Here is a 16252-nt window from a genome sequence, read left to right on the forward strand (position 1 = left end):
AACATAGGCTCTACTAACAGTCAGTAAGGCAATAATTGCACTATATCAGTAAACATAACTAATAACGGCATAAAACGAACGGTGTTCAGCGCTATGGCGTTTTCAAGAGGAAAACCTTCATTTCACAGAATGTAAGTTACATGAATGCTTTTTGAACCTATGTCGCGCGAGACGAAAAACAGTCACTGAAAACTCTTTGGAATTTAACACTCGTGCACTCACCTCTCTCCCAAACACAAAACCGTGCAGTCAAAATCCTCAAAATGAAACAGAACAGCTTGAACAAACTTCTGGATTGTTAGCCTACAACCTACGGTAAGTAAGGCGTATTGCATCCAGTCACTCAATAACGTGTAACGTCACTGTTTGTGTTTTGATTGAAATTTCATTTATTATCTCCCAAAAGGACACAGGTCTTTGTATAAACTATTCGTTATGAATGTCTGTGGAGATTAATAATTATCTTTGCGCTGAATTAACTCCGTGTGCACTTCCTTAACGCTGACAACTGACAATAACTTTCTAAGCCAAACTAGCTCTCTGTCTGTGATCGCTCCATTAGCAAAGCCGTTCTTCTCCGCTGCTGTTAAAAGCCTGGCCGCCCCGCTGCCTTCATTACAGCGATTTCCCCTCATAAATAAAACTTACTTCTCCCTTGCTTGGCTGTCGGACGGTACGTTGTTACTCTTGCCTTTGGCGTACATGCTTGCAGAGAGCTCCGATTGTCACGCACCTGTCAACCCATCACAGCCTCCCCGGACACAACCCCATCACCATGGTGACTGAGGGAACGATTCCTGTGATTGGATAAAATGTGAAGGGAGAACGCCCATTATATTTGGTAACCACCTTGAATGACAGTTATTTAGCACCGCCCCAACAGAAACACAACCCCTCTCTTATCTCTAGCGCTACGTCTGTGGAACGAACACACACACGCACACACACGCATCGGCTCACCCGGCACTAGGGGGAATTTGAAACCGTTCTGAGAGGGATTTTAAACAACTGGCTGTTCCGATCATACGCAGTCACTCCCTCTACTGTCACCGGCAAATTGTGTGGTGAGAATGAAAACGCGGGATGGAGTTTTCAGCGTTATTTGGATTTGAAGTGGTTATTCTCACTTCATACTCTATGTGTACCACACACAATTGTCTGAAAATATGTTTTCACTTTTGTGTTCGACACTATCACTTGAATGTGCGATTGTTTAAATATGGCAGTTTTGACTGTGTCCGACTTTGGACAAGCCAAAATTACAAATAGAGTCCCTATGTGCTTTCTGAGACCCACTGACACACCGTTGACCTAGTCCCAGACAAATATGAAATGAGACAAATATGAGATGAGATGTGCTGCGCGCGGGTATAAGCACAGTATGCTCGCGGGATATTGTTCTTTCTCTTTGTCTGTCATTTACTTATATTATTTGGAGATTAATTTCGACACTGCAACTCTAACAATAGCCTACTTTGTCTTTTCAGACGCCCCCCAACGTGTACAGAACTGCTACCATCCTGATCTAAGTCACAGCATGTAAAACATATCTTTTTCTTACACACCACGGTACTGGTCATGTTTTGTCAGATGCTGATAGTAGCCATGGCTCTGTATTACTGCACAGCTGGCCTCCAAAGAGACTACATATGCAACAGTGTGTACTGCGTCATAAATTAACATGATTCTTCTTGAAATCTCGAGTGAGATGTTTGATCCTAAATCTTACACAGACTATCTGTGAGACGTGGTTTTCTGTCCGGTAATATGTGCTTCCAGCATATTTTAACTGATCTCTGTCCTCTACCGTCTGCACTGTTCTTTTTTTTCAACATGGGTAGCTTGAAACCGTTTGTGCCGAATAACATTCGCTGTTCTTAGTCACCCCCTCCGCGCGCTGGATCCCGGAAGTGGCCCGGTAAGAGAGAGAGAGAGAGAGAAGGAGGCACGTTGTACTGTTTCACGTAGCTGTCAAGTATTCCTTGTGGCTTTTGCTGAAACTAACATTAACAATAGTGTAGGTTAACCTTTCACAGTCTTTTTGACTTTGTTGCTAACATCAAAATAATACCTATACTTAAACTGGTGTCTTTAAATTACAGAGAACTTAAAAACAAGCAGTGTTAGCCTGGCTCTCCACTGTGTTTGTTCTCTGTCACGATGTCACGATGCAAGAACCTAAGCTATGTTACAACGACATGTTTCATAGCAACTTAAGCCATGTTACAACGACATGTTTCATAGCAACTTAAGCAATGTTACAACGACATGTTTCATAGGGATAGCCTCGAACCGTGTCTTGGTTGTCCCTTTTGCTGTGTGGGCTTGCGCGTGCGCGTAATTCATTGGTTAAGCTGATGCTTGAACAGTTTTTGTGATTTTATGTCGCAATTCCTTATTGCAACTCATTCAGGGGTGACCGAGTTGGAAAGCAGTCCCACTGCGTCCACAGTCTCAAGAGTAAATAGTGACGATGCTTGATTTGGCTTTGAAAACCTGTAGTGTGGTGGGTCGCTGACAGTTTTCATCCTATAACTCAGTCCGCTCACAATGACTACAGTGCTCTTTTTAAAGGCACTTAAAATGGCTGGATACCAAAATTAAAAGAAGTCTCCTATTTACTCAGAGATACGGAGAATGGTTAATAAAGAAAGAAAGGAAAACAGGTGCCTGTACTCAGCTTTTCACAATAGTTAAGAAGCGGATCACAGCAGCGAAGTCTCTGGAATCTGGTAAGAGAAGGCTCTGAAAGCCGGTCAGCACAGAGGCCGTCGTCACGTCGCGCTGTTTAGTCTCACTGCTGAGTAAGGGCTTGGTTTGCACAAAAGGGTGTGAACCCGCGTGTCACAGCCTCCTGGATTCAAAACGGTTTACCGGCGAGATCGGGGGTTCGGTTCAGTCTTCCTTGTCATCTTCGCTTTCTCTAACTGCTGCAAACACATATTCTGAATGTAAAATGTGACTGTTCAGACGCTGACTGTCTCTGTGCCGACTGTCCAGTGAAGACCCGAAAAAGTGATGCACCGATGTTTATCCGGTTCTCCGTTTTGAGTTCTGCTCGTTCAGCGAGTCACTTGTTCCTTTTTCTGCTGACTGAGGCCAGACTCCCATGATCACCCTGCATCTCTCTGAGCTCCTGAAAAATCCAGATAGCATCTGTATCCACAGGATGTTTGAGCTGCTCTTATGCGTTAAATATTTTTATTGTTGTATTGTATTAATAAATGTGTGTAAGTGCGAGTCAAACCATTGATTCAGCTGGCCTTCAGCTGGTGTTCGGTGCTTTAACTAAAACGCAGTGTCATAGGGAAGAATGGGCTTTAGGCAAAAGTGCTCTCTCCTTCTCTCAAGTCTGGAGTGCACAGGAACCACAGTCAGAGAAATTCCTTCCATCCTCTGATTGCTCCTTTGAGTGCTCTGTAAATGAATCGGATCATTCTGGATCTGAGAGGGCTGTCTAAGCGAAGGTCTCAGGGATCTGGTTTGGGCTGGACTGGTGTAGAGTGGTGAGAGATGAAAAGATGACATCTGAATGAACTTCACTTCCTTTTCCGTTTGCAGAGATGTGTGATTACCCGGAGGCCGGGTGTTACCTGGATGAGACGACCTTCCAGCGCTGTTGCCAGCTCTTTCTGCAGCATTCCTCCTCTCTCACAGACGGATGGAGCTGGGAGACAGTGAAGGTGTGTCGAAATGAATTAGATCTAATTATGGCCGTACTCTCAGGCCATTAGCACTGTCACATGAACAGATCATCAGAACATATCCCATACTCTTCCAAAACATCTCTGCTCACGTTGTTATTATTATTATTATTATTATTATTATTATTATTATTATTATTATAATATATTTTTATTTAAGGTAAAGAGTCAGACGTGTGAGGGGACCACTCTGAGTTTGGGGGTATTTTTCTGATAGTGTAGTTGACAGGTGTGTGTCTGGTCTTCACTCTGAGGATTTCATCTCTTTCTCCATCACACTGGGGGACAAACAATGGGAGGCTGTAAAGCCATATGTTAATACAGTTTTACTTTGTCCAGTTTAATGACAAATAACTCAAAGCCTTTTTTGACTGTCAAGCCCAACTGCTGCTCATTCAGCATGTCAGTCATTTAAAGGATGTTTTTCTGTATCTTTCCCCGTGATGATGGCTGTTATAATGATTATTATAGTTATGAAAAGATAATGAGCAAAATGACACTTTTTAAACTTTTCCTTGGTTTAGGGGTCTGAGGAAGGTTTCATGAAACACACGTCGCTGGTGTGCGTGAAGGAGTCTGGTCGTAACAGGACCACAGACGACACCAGTTCCCTCACTGGGCAAGGCGAGGTAAAGTCTGTGATCTTTCTCTAGTGGACTGGGTGAGGAGAATCAGCGCTGTGTGGTGGATTTTTTTAGGTTCTACATGGACAGTTATAAACAGATGCAGATGAACAGTGAGGTAGGTAACAGGAAGTGCAGCGTGTGTCAGCCTAGTCATGTGACTCAGGGCCTCAGCACAGTTCCTCAGAGTTTTCTTCTCATGAAACAGCAAGACAGAAACTCAGTGTCTGTGGAGACACCAAGGTGTTTTCTACCTTGAAATGTGAATTTTATCTTGACAAAGACATGTCCCGTCTCTGGCGTCTGTTAACCAGCTCGTGCATTTGTAGGCAATAGACGATAGACTCGTTAGTGATGAATTCTCATCTGAAGACTAAAGAGCAGACTTTTTGAGAGATGGGTGATAAAACTGTCTTCGCCCAAAAGAGAGGGTTTGGCTGAAGTGTTTCTCCGCACACTGAATCAATTACCTGAAGGAAGCACTTAAACAAAATCCTGCTATTTATAACAGAGTTGATTTAAATTGTGGAAAATCTTGCTAATGATGGAGCACGCTGTTCTGTAAGTGTGTCTGCGTTGTTTTGTTTTACACATGTTTTTGAACAGTCTGCTGTGTGTGCTTGTCCTTACCATGCATACTTATTTCATTGTCTATAAAATATAATACATTAATAAAGGAGAGGACACTAAGCTGATGAAAAAGGTTTTGTAGTATATAACTAAAAAACTGAATTTCTATTCATCATGTCTTGAAGTGTCTTCTGGTGTGTTTGCATAGTGGTTGAAACACACAGTGCTGATGTGAGCAAGAGCATCAACAGAATATTGTCAGAGCATTGTCAGTACGTTGTCAGAACATGGTCAGAATGTTGTCAGAACGTTGTAAGAACATGGTCAGAACATTGCCAGAACATTGTCTGAATATTGTCAGAACATTATCTGAATGTTGTCAGAATATGGTCAGGATATGGTCAGAACATTGTCAGAATATGGTCAGAGTAAGGTCAGAATCCTGTCGGAATATTGTGAGAACATTTTTAGAACATTGTCAGAATATGGTGAGAGTAGGGTCTTGTTTTGGTGAGAGTAGGGTCTTGTTTTGGTGAGAGTATGGTCTTGTTTTGGTGAGAGTATGGTCTTGTTTTGGTGAGAGTAGGGTCTTGTTTTGGTGAGAGTAGGGTCTTGTTTTGGTGAGAGTAGGGTCTTGTTTTGGTGAGAGTATGGTCTTGTTTTGGTGAGAGTAGGGTCTTGTTTTGGTGAGAGTAGGGTCTTGTTTTGGTGAGAGTAGGGTCTTGTTTTGGTGAGAGTAGGGTCTTGTTTTGGTGTGGAAGCTGAAATGATCGGCTCTGAAATGGAGCCGCTGATGTTTTGGTTTTTTTCCCCTCCAGCCCATTTCATTAGCGAGTCCTTCCGACTGATTACAAACGACTGTAGCATATTTACATTCCTCTCACAGCATACCAAAGAGTAGATACCTTCTCCTCTCTCATACACACACTCACTCTCTCTGTTTCTCTCTCTCTCTCACTCACACACACACACACACACACAAACACACACACTCTTCCCCTATTCCTCACACACAGCATACAAAAGAGTAGATACCTTCTCTCTTACACACACTCACACAAATACACACGCCTCTCTCTCTCTCTCTTTCTCATGCGCACACATAGACACATACACACACACAAACACACACACTCTTCCCCTATTCCTCACACACAGCATACAAAAGAGTAGATACCTTCTCTCTTACACACACTCACACAAATACACACGCCTCTCTCTCTCTCTCGTTCTCATGCGCACACATAGACACATACACACACACACACACACACACACACACACACACACACACATACATACATGCATACACACACACATATACATACATGCATACATACACACACACACACACACACATGCATACATACACACACATACATACACACACACACATACATACATACACACACACACAGATACACACACACACACACCACACACACACACATCCGCTCTCTCACACACACATACACACATACATACACCCACACATACATACATACACACACACATACACACACACACACACACACACACACACACACATACATACATACATACACACACACATCCTCTCTCTCTCTCACACACACTGACCCACACACCCACGCACACCGTACAAAAGAATTCACACCTTCACCACTCCCAGCTTTCTGTTTTGACTCATCACTGTTAAATAAACACTCTGCTTTGGGATTTGGTCTTCTGTTTTTTGAAATAGCCTTTTCTTGTCCGTTAGTTGTGTTTGCTCACCGCTGCTTCTCCAAATGTCACTGTTAAGAACATCTTTTGACCAGATTTGGTCTGTTACCTGAGTAAAGGAATAAAACTATTCCTCTCACACCAGACATGGCAGTTATGGCGTTTTAGAGCAATGTTGTCTTTGGCAGAGCCTTAGAACAGCTTTCTTTATGATTTAAAAACACATTTTCTTTATTTAAAAACTTGAGGAGCTTTTTCCATGATTAAGCCAGAGTCGTGATTGGAGTGTTGTACCTCGCTGTGCCGTATGGAGAACGTGACAGTTTTCTCAGAGGAGGTGACTTCACTGCCCAGTCGGCCTGATTTCATCAGAGAAAAGTTCTGTTCAAAAAGATTTTTGTCCAAGAATCTTCAAACATATGAGAGGAATAGAATGGTAATAGATGAGATGAATCTTATAGAATGGGAATAGATGAGATGAATGGGAATAGATGAGATGAATGGTAATAGATAAGATTTGTGGTAATAGATGAGATTAGTGGTAATAGATGAGATTAGTGGTGATAGATGAGATCTGTGGTAATAGATTAGATGAATGGTAATAGATGAGATTAGTGGTAATAGATGAGATTAGCGGTATAGAATGGTAATAGATGAGATTAGTGGTAATAAATGAGATGAGATTAGTGGTAATAAATGAAATTAGTGGTAATAGATGAGTTGAATGATAATAGATGAGATTAGTGGTATAGAATGGTAATAGATGAGATTAGTGGTGATAGATGAGATTTGTGGTGATGAGATTAGCGGTATAGCATGGTAATAGATGAGATGAATGGTAACAGATGAGATGAGATTAGTGGTAATAGATTAGATGAATGGTAATAGATGAGATTAGTGGTAATAGATGAGATTAGCGGTATAGAATGGTAATAGATGAGATTAGTGGTAATAGATGAGATGAGATTAGTGGTAATAGATGAGATTAGTGGTAATAGATGAGATGAATGGTAATAGATGAGATTAGTGGTAATAGATGAGATTTGTGGTGATAGATGAGATGAGCGGTATAGAATGGTAATAGATGAGATTAGTGGTAACAGATGAGATGAGATTAGTGGTAATAGATGAGATGAATGGTGATAGATGAGATTAGTGGTAATAGATGAGATTAGCGGTATAGAATGGTAATAGATGAGATTAGTGGTAATAGATGAGATGAGATTAGTGGTAATAGATGAGATGAATGGTGATAGATGAGATTAGCGGTATAGAATGGTAATAGATGAGATTAGTGGTAATAGATGAGATGAGATTAGTGGTAATAGATGAGATTAGTGGTAATAGATGAGATTTGTGGTGATAGATGAGATTAGCGGTATAGAATGGTAATAGATGAGATTAGTGGTAACAGATGAGATGGGATTAGTGGTAATAGATTAGATGAATGGTAATAGATGAGATTAGTGGTAATAGATAAGATTTGTGGTAATAGATGAGATTTGTGGTAATAGATGAGATTAGTGGTAATAGATGAGATGAGATTAGTGGTAATAGATGAGATGAGATTAGTGGTAATAGATGAGATGAATGGTAATAGATGAGATTAGTGGTAGTAGATGAGATGAATGGTAATAGATGAGATGAATGGTGATAGATGAGATTAGTGGTAACAGATGAGATGAGATTAGTGGTAATAGATTAGATGAATGGTAATAGATGAGATTAGTGGTAATAGATGAGATTAGCGGTATAGAATGGTAATAAATGAGATTAGTGGTAATAGATGAGATGAGATTAGTGGTAATAGATGAGATTAGTGGTAATAGATGAGATGAATGGTAATAGATGAGATTAGTGGTAATAGATGAGATGAATGGTAATAGATGAGATTAGTGGTAATAGATGAGATTAGTGGTAATAGATGAGATGAATGGTGATAGATGAGATTAGTGGTAATAGATGAGATGAGATTAGTGGTAATAGATGAGATTAGTGGTAATAGATGAGATTAGTGGTAATAGATGAGATGAATGGTGATAGATGAGATTAGTGGTAATAGATGAGATGAATGGTAATAGATGAGATTAGTGGTAATAGATGAGATTAGTGGTGATAGATGAGATTAATGGTGATAGATGAGATTAGTGGTGATAGATGAGATTAGTGGTAACAGATGAGATGAGATTAGTGGTAATAGATGAGATTAGTGGTAATAGATGAGATTAGCGGTATAGAATGGTAATAGATGAGATTAGTGGTAATAGATGAGATGAATGGTGATAGATGAGATTAGTGGTAATAGATGAGATTAGTGGTAATAGATGAGATTAGCGGTATAGAATGGTAATAGATGAGATTAGTGGTAATAGATGAGATTAGCGGTATAGAATGGTAATAGATGAGATTAGTGGTAATAGATGAGATGAGACTAGTGGTAATAGATGAGATGAATGGTAATAGATGAGATTAGTGGTAGTAGATGAGATGAATGGTAATAGATGAGATGAATGTTGATAGATGAGATTAGTGGTAACAGATGAGATGAGATTAGTGGTAATAGATTAGATGAATGGTAATAGATGAGATTAGTGGTAATAGATGAGATTAGCGGTATAGAATGGTAATAGATGAGATTAGTGGTAATAGATGAGATGAGATTAGTGGTAATAGATGAGATTAGTGGTAATAGATGACATGAATGGTAATAGATGAGATTAGTGGTAATAGATGAGATGAATGGTAATAGATGAGATTAGTGGTAATAGATGAGATTAGTGGTAATAGATGAGATGAATGGTGATAGATGAGATTAGTGGTAATAGATGAGATGAGATTAGTGGTAATAGATGAGATTAGTGGTAATAGATGAGATTAGTGGTAATAGATGAGATGAATGGTGATAGATGAGATTAGTGGTAATAGATGAGATGAATGGTAATAGATGAGATTAGTGGTAATAGATGAGATTAGTGGTGATAGATGAGATTAATGGTGATAGATGAGATTAGTGGTGATAGATGAGATTAGTGGTAACAGATGAGATGAGATTAGTGGTAATAGATGAGATTAGTGGTAATAGATGAGATTAGCGGTATAGAATGGTAATAGATGAGATTAGTGGTAATAGATGAGATGAATGGTGATAGATAAGATTAGTGGTAATAGATGAGATTAGTGGTAATAGATGAGATTAGCGGTATAGAATGGTAATAGATGAGATTAGTGGTAATAGATGAGATTAGCGGTATAGAATGGTAATAGATGAGATTAGTGGTAGTAGATGAGATTAGTGGTAATAGATGAGATGAATGGTGATAGATGAGATGAATGGTGATAGATGAGATTAGTGGTAATAGATGAGATGAATGGTGATAGATGAGATTAGTGGTAATAGATGAGATTAGTGGTGATAGATGAGATTAGTGGTGATAGATGAGATTAATGGTGATTGATGAGATTAGTGGTATAGAATGGTGATAGATGAGATGAATGGTGATAGATGAGATTAGTGGTAATAGATGAGATGAATGGTGATAGATGAGATTAGTGGTAATAGATGAGATTAGTGGTGATAGATGAGATTAGTGGTGATAGATGAGATTAATGGTGATTGATGAGATTAGTGGTATAGAATGGTGATAGATGAGATGAATGGTGATAGATGAGATTAGTGGTAATAGATGAGATGAATGGTAATAGATGAGATGAGATTAGTGGTAATAGATGAGATTAGTGGTAATAGATGAGATTAGTGGTAATAGATGAGATTAGTGGTAATAGATGAGATGAATGGTGATAGATGAGATTAGTGGTAATAGATGAGATGAATGGTGATAGATGAGATTAGTGGTAATAGATGAGATTAGTGGTAACAGATGAGATTAGTGGTAACGGACAGTGTTAGGGTTAGGGTTAGGGTTAGGTCTGATAGGCTGTGGTGCTGTTAGGGTGTCTTAGTCAGGGAGCCCAGCAGAACTTCAAAACCACAAAGACTAAACGCTTCACAACATTCTGAGAAAAACTTTGTTGACTCATTGTTTGCTCAGAACTGTTACACTGTGATGTATATATATATTAAAAAAACAACAACTTTCGTTGTTGGTTTCACCCAGCAAGCGTTTAAATGTTAGAATATTTTGAGCACTTGACCTTAGTGATGACGGTCAACAGCCAATCCACAGGAGAGATTTCACAACCATTGTTCAGGAAAGGCAGAAAAAAAAACAATTTTCCAAAAGATCTGTGGAAGATTAGGGAAACCAGGACTGTTTTTTTTTTTTTTCCTTTTTTTTTCTATTTTTTGTGGCTTCCTGTTTTGGAGGAGAAATTCCTTTAGGAGGGTGTATAAATGTCTCACTCAACAAAAATCCATCATAGTTAACCCTTAACACCGCTGGTCAGTCTGGACTTTCTCCTGCAGATTACGTCCAATCCGTGAGCACCTGTACAGAACAGAGCCCTCAAAAGCATCGCTTAAGACGAGTTAGAGTCTTTTAAGCTTTTAAAAGCTAAGAATGTCAACACAATTCCTCATGTAACTAAAGCTGTAATTAGGGCTTATTTATGTTAATTAAAGAGCTCATACTTTTCCCTCCTCTCAAATTACCCATCTAAACACTTTCATTCAACACAGAGCAGCCAATAACCCCCCCCCCCCCTTCATCTGCCTCTGTAATAAAGAACATGCATATCAAACACATGTCTAAGATCTCAGAGAGAGAGGCATAGGGAATCATATAAGATCAAACAGCTGATGTATTTAATTTAGTCAAAGGAATGAATACAACAGAAGTTGTGTGACTCTTGAAAAGCTGCGTACAGACGACCTGTTAGGATGATCTGACGGCTCTTTAGATGGAGCTGGAATCACACTCGGCTCACTCCGCATCCCATGCGTCAGTTTTTCTCAAAGCATGGGGGTATTTCTGAGCCTGCCTGTTGTCGTTGGCCTTCGATGTGTCGTTGTCAGTGTCACAGTCCAAAGTTTTTACAATGTTTTTGCCTCTCATTTGCATTCCAAATGGCTGAGCTGTGTGGGAGGTCAGAGGAGGAGTTGTTTACACCAAAGGAGAGAGAAAGAAGATGGGCTGCTGCATGCACAGAACACAGCTTTCTGTTCTTCTGTTTTCTCCCCCTCGCTGTTTCATCACGTCGGTTGGATGGTCAGAACTTCAGCTGAGAGTCCTGGGAGCACCTGCATGATAGCAGCAGCTGATTGGTTTAGACGAGGAGGTGTTTAAGGTTACAGAACAATTTAGTCTTTATTTAACCTTTTCTTTAACATATTAGTTTTTATTTAACCTTCATTTAATGACTGTATGGTCTTTCTGAGGGCACCATGCGGCGTCGAGGAGACAGGAGCACAGTGCTGGCTAGAGGGGTAGCAGAGACAGGGACAGGATGTCAGGATGCGTGCGGCTAAAGTGCCTTGATCAACCATCACAGGAAAGGCAGAGCCATTAGAATCAATATCCCTGTCTGGGATTCAAACCAGTAACCAACTGGTTCCTGGTGTTGAGCCCTAACTCACAGAGTCAGTGTTGCCCCCAGTGCATTTCTGCCTCTTTCCCAGTGGAGTCCGTCCCATATCTCAGGGGAGCATGTTATGGAGGACTGTTTGGTTGAGGAAAGATCCAGGCTGTGAATGCTCTAACACTGACCTTGGATCAGTACATCACTGTGTTTCCCAGTGCTGCTCTCTGGGCCTGCATCAGATGTGAAACTGACGTTTGTTTTCTAAAGATGCCACGTGTGTGAAAGACGTGTGAGACAGATAAAAATGCAACTTCTCCTGTACCTGTTCTCTTTCTCTATCTTACTATCGCACTGTCTGTCTCTCTCTTTCTCTATCTTACTATCTCTCTGTCTCTCTCTCTCTTTCTCTATCTTACTATCTCTCTGTCTCTCTCTGACTATCTCTCTGTCTCTCTCTCTCTTTCTCTCTCTCTCTCTTTGTCTCTATGTCTCTGTCTCTGTCTCTCTCTCTCTCTCTGTCTCTCTCTCTCTCTGTCTCTCTCTCTCTCTCTATGTCTCTGTCACTGTCTCTCTCTCTCTCTCTGTCTCTGTGTCTCTGTCTCTCTCTCTATCTCTCTCTCTGTCTCTATGTCTCTGTCTCTGTCTCTCTCTGTCTCTATGTCTCCGTCTCTGTCTCTCTCTCTCTCTCTCTCTGTCTGTCTCTCTCTCTCTCTCTCTCTGTCTCTATGCCTCTGTCTCTCTCTCTCTCTGTCTCTGTCTCTCTCTCTCTCTCTCTCTCTGTCCCCTCTCATCTCTGTGCTGGTCATTTTTCTTGCTCGATGTAATGTACCACTTCCAGTGTCTGGATCCCCATTCATACTCCATCTCCTCTCCTTACCCCTGCTCCTCCTCTGTGACCTCTAACCCTTACCCTAACCCTGACCTTACATAATCGCCACTAAAAGCTCCAGTATCATGCCAAAAAATTCTGTTGATTTGGGTCAACAAAGCATTTGTTTCTCTAAACAGGAGTAAACCTGGACCTCCCTTGTGCTTTTGTGTTTATCGCTCATGTCTGCATTTTCCTCTCTATGAAAGTCTTTTTCCACACTCCAACAGCCCTGTAATCAAGCGGCTGCTACAGAACAGCTCCGAACACAGAGGACGAGGAAAAGGGGAGTGACCTTGGGTTCAGCCTCGTCAAACGCTTTCTCTCGTTAGGCGATTAGTCATCGTACACAACTAAGAGACAAATGCACATGCCTGCTGGTCTTGTCCAGCTGCCAAATGAATGAGGGATGTGTGGACTAGAGGAATCCATGAATGTGGATGGTTTTCCTTTCTGCCAGCCCGTCCTGCAGGCACTGCCTGTGTCTGTCTATACCTCACACGGAACATTGTTAAGCAGAGGATTGTTCTTTTTAAAGCGCCCAGGGTTTCAATCTGCTGTCCTCAGTCGATTTGAACTGGGAATTTGGGCCCAGTTAGACTCCACACTAACAGACGTCTACTTTAAGCTTTAGAAGCCTGGCAGTGACAGAGTCCTTCCTGTCTGCTGCTCACGTGTCAAATTCATCTCTCAGCCTGGCTTTAGGGTTCTACTCATGACTGAACTCATCTCTCAGCCTGGCTTTAGGGTTCTACCCATGACTGAACTGATCTCTCAGCCTGGCTTTAGGGTTCTACTCATGACTGAACTCATCTCTCAGCCTGGCTTTAGGGTTCTACCCATGACTGAACTGATCTCTCAGCCTGGCTTTAGGGTTCTACCCATGACTGAACTCATCTCTCAGCCTGGCTTTAGGGTTCTACCCATGACTGAACTGATCTCTCAGCCTGGCTTTAGGGTTCTACCCATGACTGAACTCATCTCTCAGCCTGGCTTTAGGGTTCTACCCATGACTGAACTGATCTCTCAGCCTGGCTTTAGGGTTCTACTCATGACTGAACTCATCTCTCAGCCTGGCTTTAGGGTTCTACCCATGACTGAACTGATCTCTCAGCCTGGCTTTAGGGTTCTACCCATGACTGAACTCATCTCTCAGCCTGGCTTTAGGGTTCTACCCATGACTGAACTCATCTCTCAGCCTGGCTTTAGGGTTCTACTCATGACTGAACTCATCTCTCAGCCTGGCTTTAGGGTTCTACCCATGACTGAACTCATCTCTCAGCCTGGCTTTAGGGTTCTACCCATGACTGAAAAATGCATGGAAATATTTGTTTGGTTATTGTTATGCATAATAATCAAGTTAAGGAAGATCAACATGCCTGTACACCCCTGTCTCTACAGGAGGACGATGAAGATGAGGATGATGTTGGAGCACGCTGGGTACCGGAGGATCCGGCTGTGGTGCGATATGAATATCATGTTTTGTATTCCTGCAGCTATCAGGTTCCTGTTCTGTATTTCCGAGCTTCCACGTTAGGTATGGCTCTCCTCTCAGAAGTGTCTTTAACTTTTCAGAGTTTACATGTTATAAGGACTTTGCCTTCGAGTGGTGTGTACATCAGTGTCAGTATGTCATGCTCAGTCCAGCTCAGTCCAGGTCTGTGAGACCGTCCTCTCTGAGAGTCTCCCTGGCCTGTCAGGGGCTTTGGGAGTGGACAGGAGCAGACTCCCAGAGAGGCTGAGCTAAGAAACACAAATCTCTGTCACGCAGAGATCACACTTACACACACACACACACACACCTGTTTGAGACAACACAGAGGTGGGTAAAAAGCACTAGTGTAGCCTTAGAGTGATGTTAAATAGTATTAAATTGTTGTTTAATAGTTGTTTTTTCAGTACTTTGACATAATGTCTTATGGGTTTTATATATATATATATATACACACATGTCTTTGATAGATGGACGAGTGCTGTCACTGGAGGAGGTGTGGGAGGCTGTCCACCCAAATTACAGAGTGAAGTTACAGCAGGGCCCATGGGACATCCTCACCCAACAGGTACTGTTTCTATGTTTTTATTTGGTTCATGTAATGTTTGTATTTTTTCATTTGGTTTATCCGTCTCTGTACATGTCTGTGTTTGACATGTCTCTGTGCAGCTCTGTGTTTGACATGTCTCTGTACATGTCTGTGTTTGACATGTGTCTGTGCAGCTCTGTGTTCGACATGTCTCTGTGCATGTCTGTGTTTGACATGTCTCTGTACATGTCTGTGTTTGACATGTCTCTGTGCAGCTCTGTGTTTGACATGTCTCTGTGCATGTCTGTGTTGGACATGTCTCTGTGCATGTCTGTGTTGGACATGTCTCTGTGCAGCTCTGTGTTCGACATGTCTCTGTGCATGTCTGTGTTGGACATGTCTCTGTGCAGCTCTGTGTTTGACATGTCTCTGTACGTGTCTGTGTTTGACATGTCTCTGTACATGTCTGTGTTGGACATGTGTCTGTGCAGCTCTGTGTTTGACATGTCTCTGTGCATGTCTGTGTTGGACATGTCTCTGTGCATGTCTGTGTTGGACATGTCTCTGTGCAGCTCTGTGTTGGACATGTCTCTGTGCAGCTCTGTGTTTGACATGTCTCTGTACATGTCTGTGTTGGACATGTCTCTGTGCATGTCTGTGTTGGACATGTCTCTGTGCAGCTCTGTGTTCGACATGTCTCTGTGCATGTCTGTGTTGGACATGTCTCTGTGCATGTCTGTGTTGGACATGTCTCTGTGCATGTCTGTGTTGGACATGTCTCTGTGCAGCTCTATGTTGGACATGTCTCTGTGCATGTCTGTGTTGGACATGTCTCTGTGCAGCTCTGTGCTGACAGAGTTGGATAAAAAACCAAAGTGCTAATGTTAAACATGGCTACCCTGTGGTTGTTATGTGGCTGACAACATGACAGAGCCAATCAGAGCACAGCTCTCAGAAAGCAGTCTTTAACGTAATGTCAGACAACAGTGGCCATCGCTGAGATCATGATCAGACGAGTCTCTGTCGTTAGTCTGATCTGAGACGTTGACAGGAAGATCTGTCTGCAGTGCTTGGATATAGTATCAGGGTCACTGATTACGGAGAGCGGTCGTTCCACTCCCATGATGCCCCTGTGCCGTGAGGTTTAGACAGACTCAGACAGAGACTGGGGGGAGGTAGGGGGGAGGTGAAGAGAAAAAAACAGAGGGATAATGGAGGAGAAAATGGAGGGCGTCAGAGAGACAGAGAGCCAGGTGCTGGTCTGTGAGGATGCAGAAATAGCAG

General features: G+C 41.8%; 2 protein-coding genes across 3 annotated transcripts in view; one reads left to right on the forward strand and one right to left on the reverse strand.

Annotated features, from left to right (window-relative positions):
* The window catches only part of ssbp2b (single stranded DNA binding protein 2b), a 53932-nt gene extending 53228 nt beyond the window's left edge, over positions 1-704 (reverse strand). The window contains exon 1 of the mRNA XM_030767362.1: positions 649-704. Coding sequence (XP_030623222.1) covers positions 649-704 — 56 coding nt within the window. The remainder of the gene's footprint in view (positions 1-648) is intronic.
* atg10 (ATG10 autophagy related 10 homolog (S. cerevisiae)) overlaps positions 108-16252 on the forward strand; it is a 23770-nt gene continuing 7625 nt past the window's right edge. Inside the window, exons 1-5 of one of the 2 annotated variants that reach the window (XM_030767364.1) lie at positions 108-131; positions 3562-3683; positions 4229-4333; positions 14349-14484; positions 14910-15007. In XM_030767364.1, the coding sequence (XP_030623224.1) occupies positions 3564-3683; positions 4229-4333; positions 14349-14484; positions 14910-15007 (459 nt within the window). In that variant the 5' untranslated portion in view covers positions 108-131; positions 3562-3563. Of the gene's footprint in view, positions 132-2608; positions 2733-3561; positions 3684-4228; positions 4334-14348; positions 14485-14909; positions 15008-16252 lie in introns of those variants that run through there. The other variant, XM_030767363.1, reaches the window with a different exon arrangement.

This window comes from Chanos chanos, chromosome 3 (genome assembly GCF_902362185.1).
Source record: "Chanos chanos chromosome 3, fChaCha1.1, whole genome shotgun sequence".
In the NCBI taxonomy this organism is placed as follows: domain Eukaryota; kingdom Metazoa; phylum Chordata; class Actinopteri; order Gonorynchiformes; family Chanidae; genus Chanos; species Chanos chanos.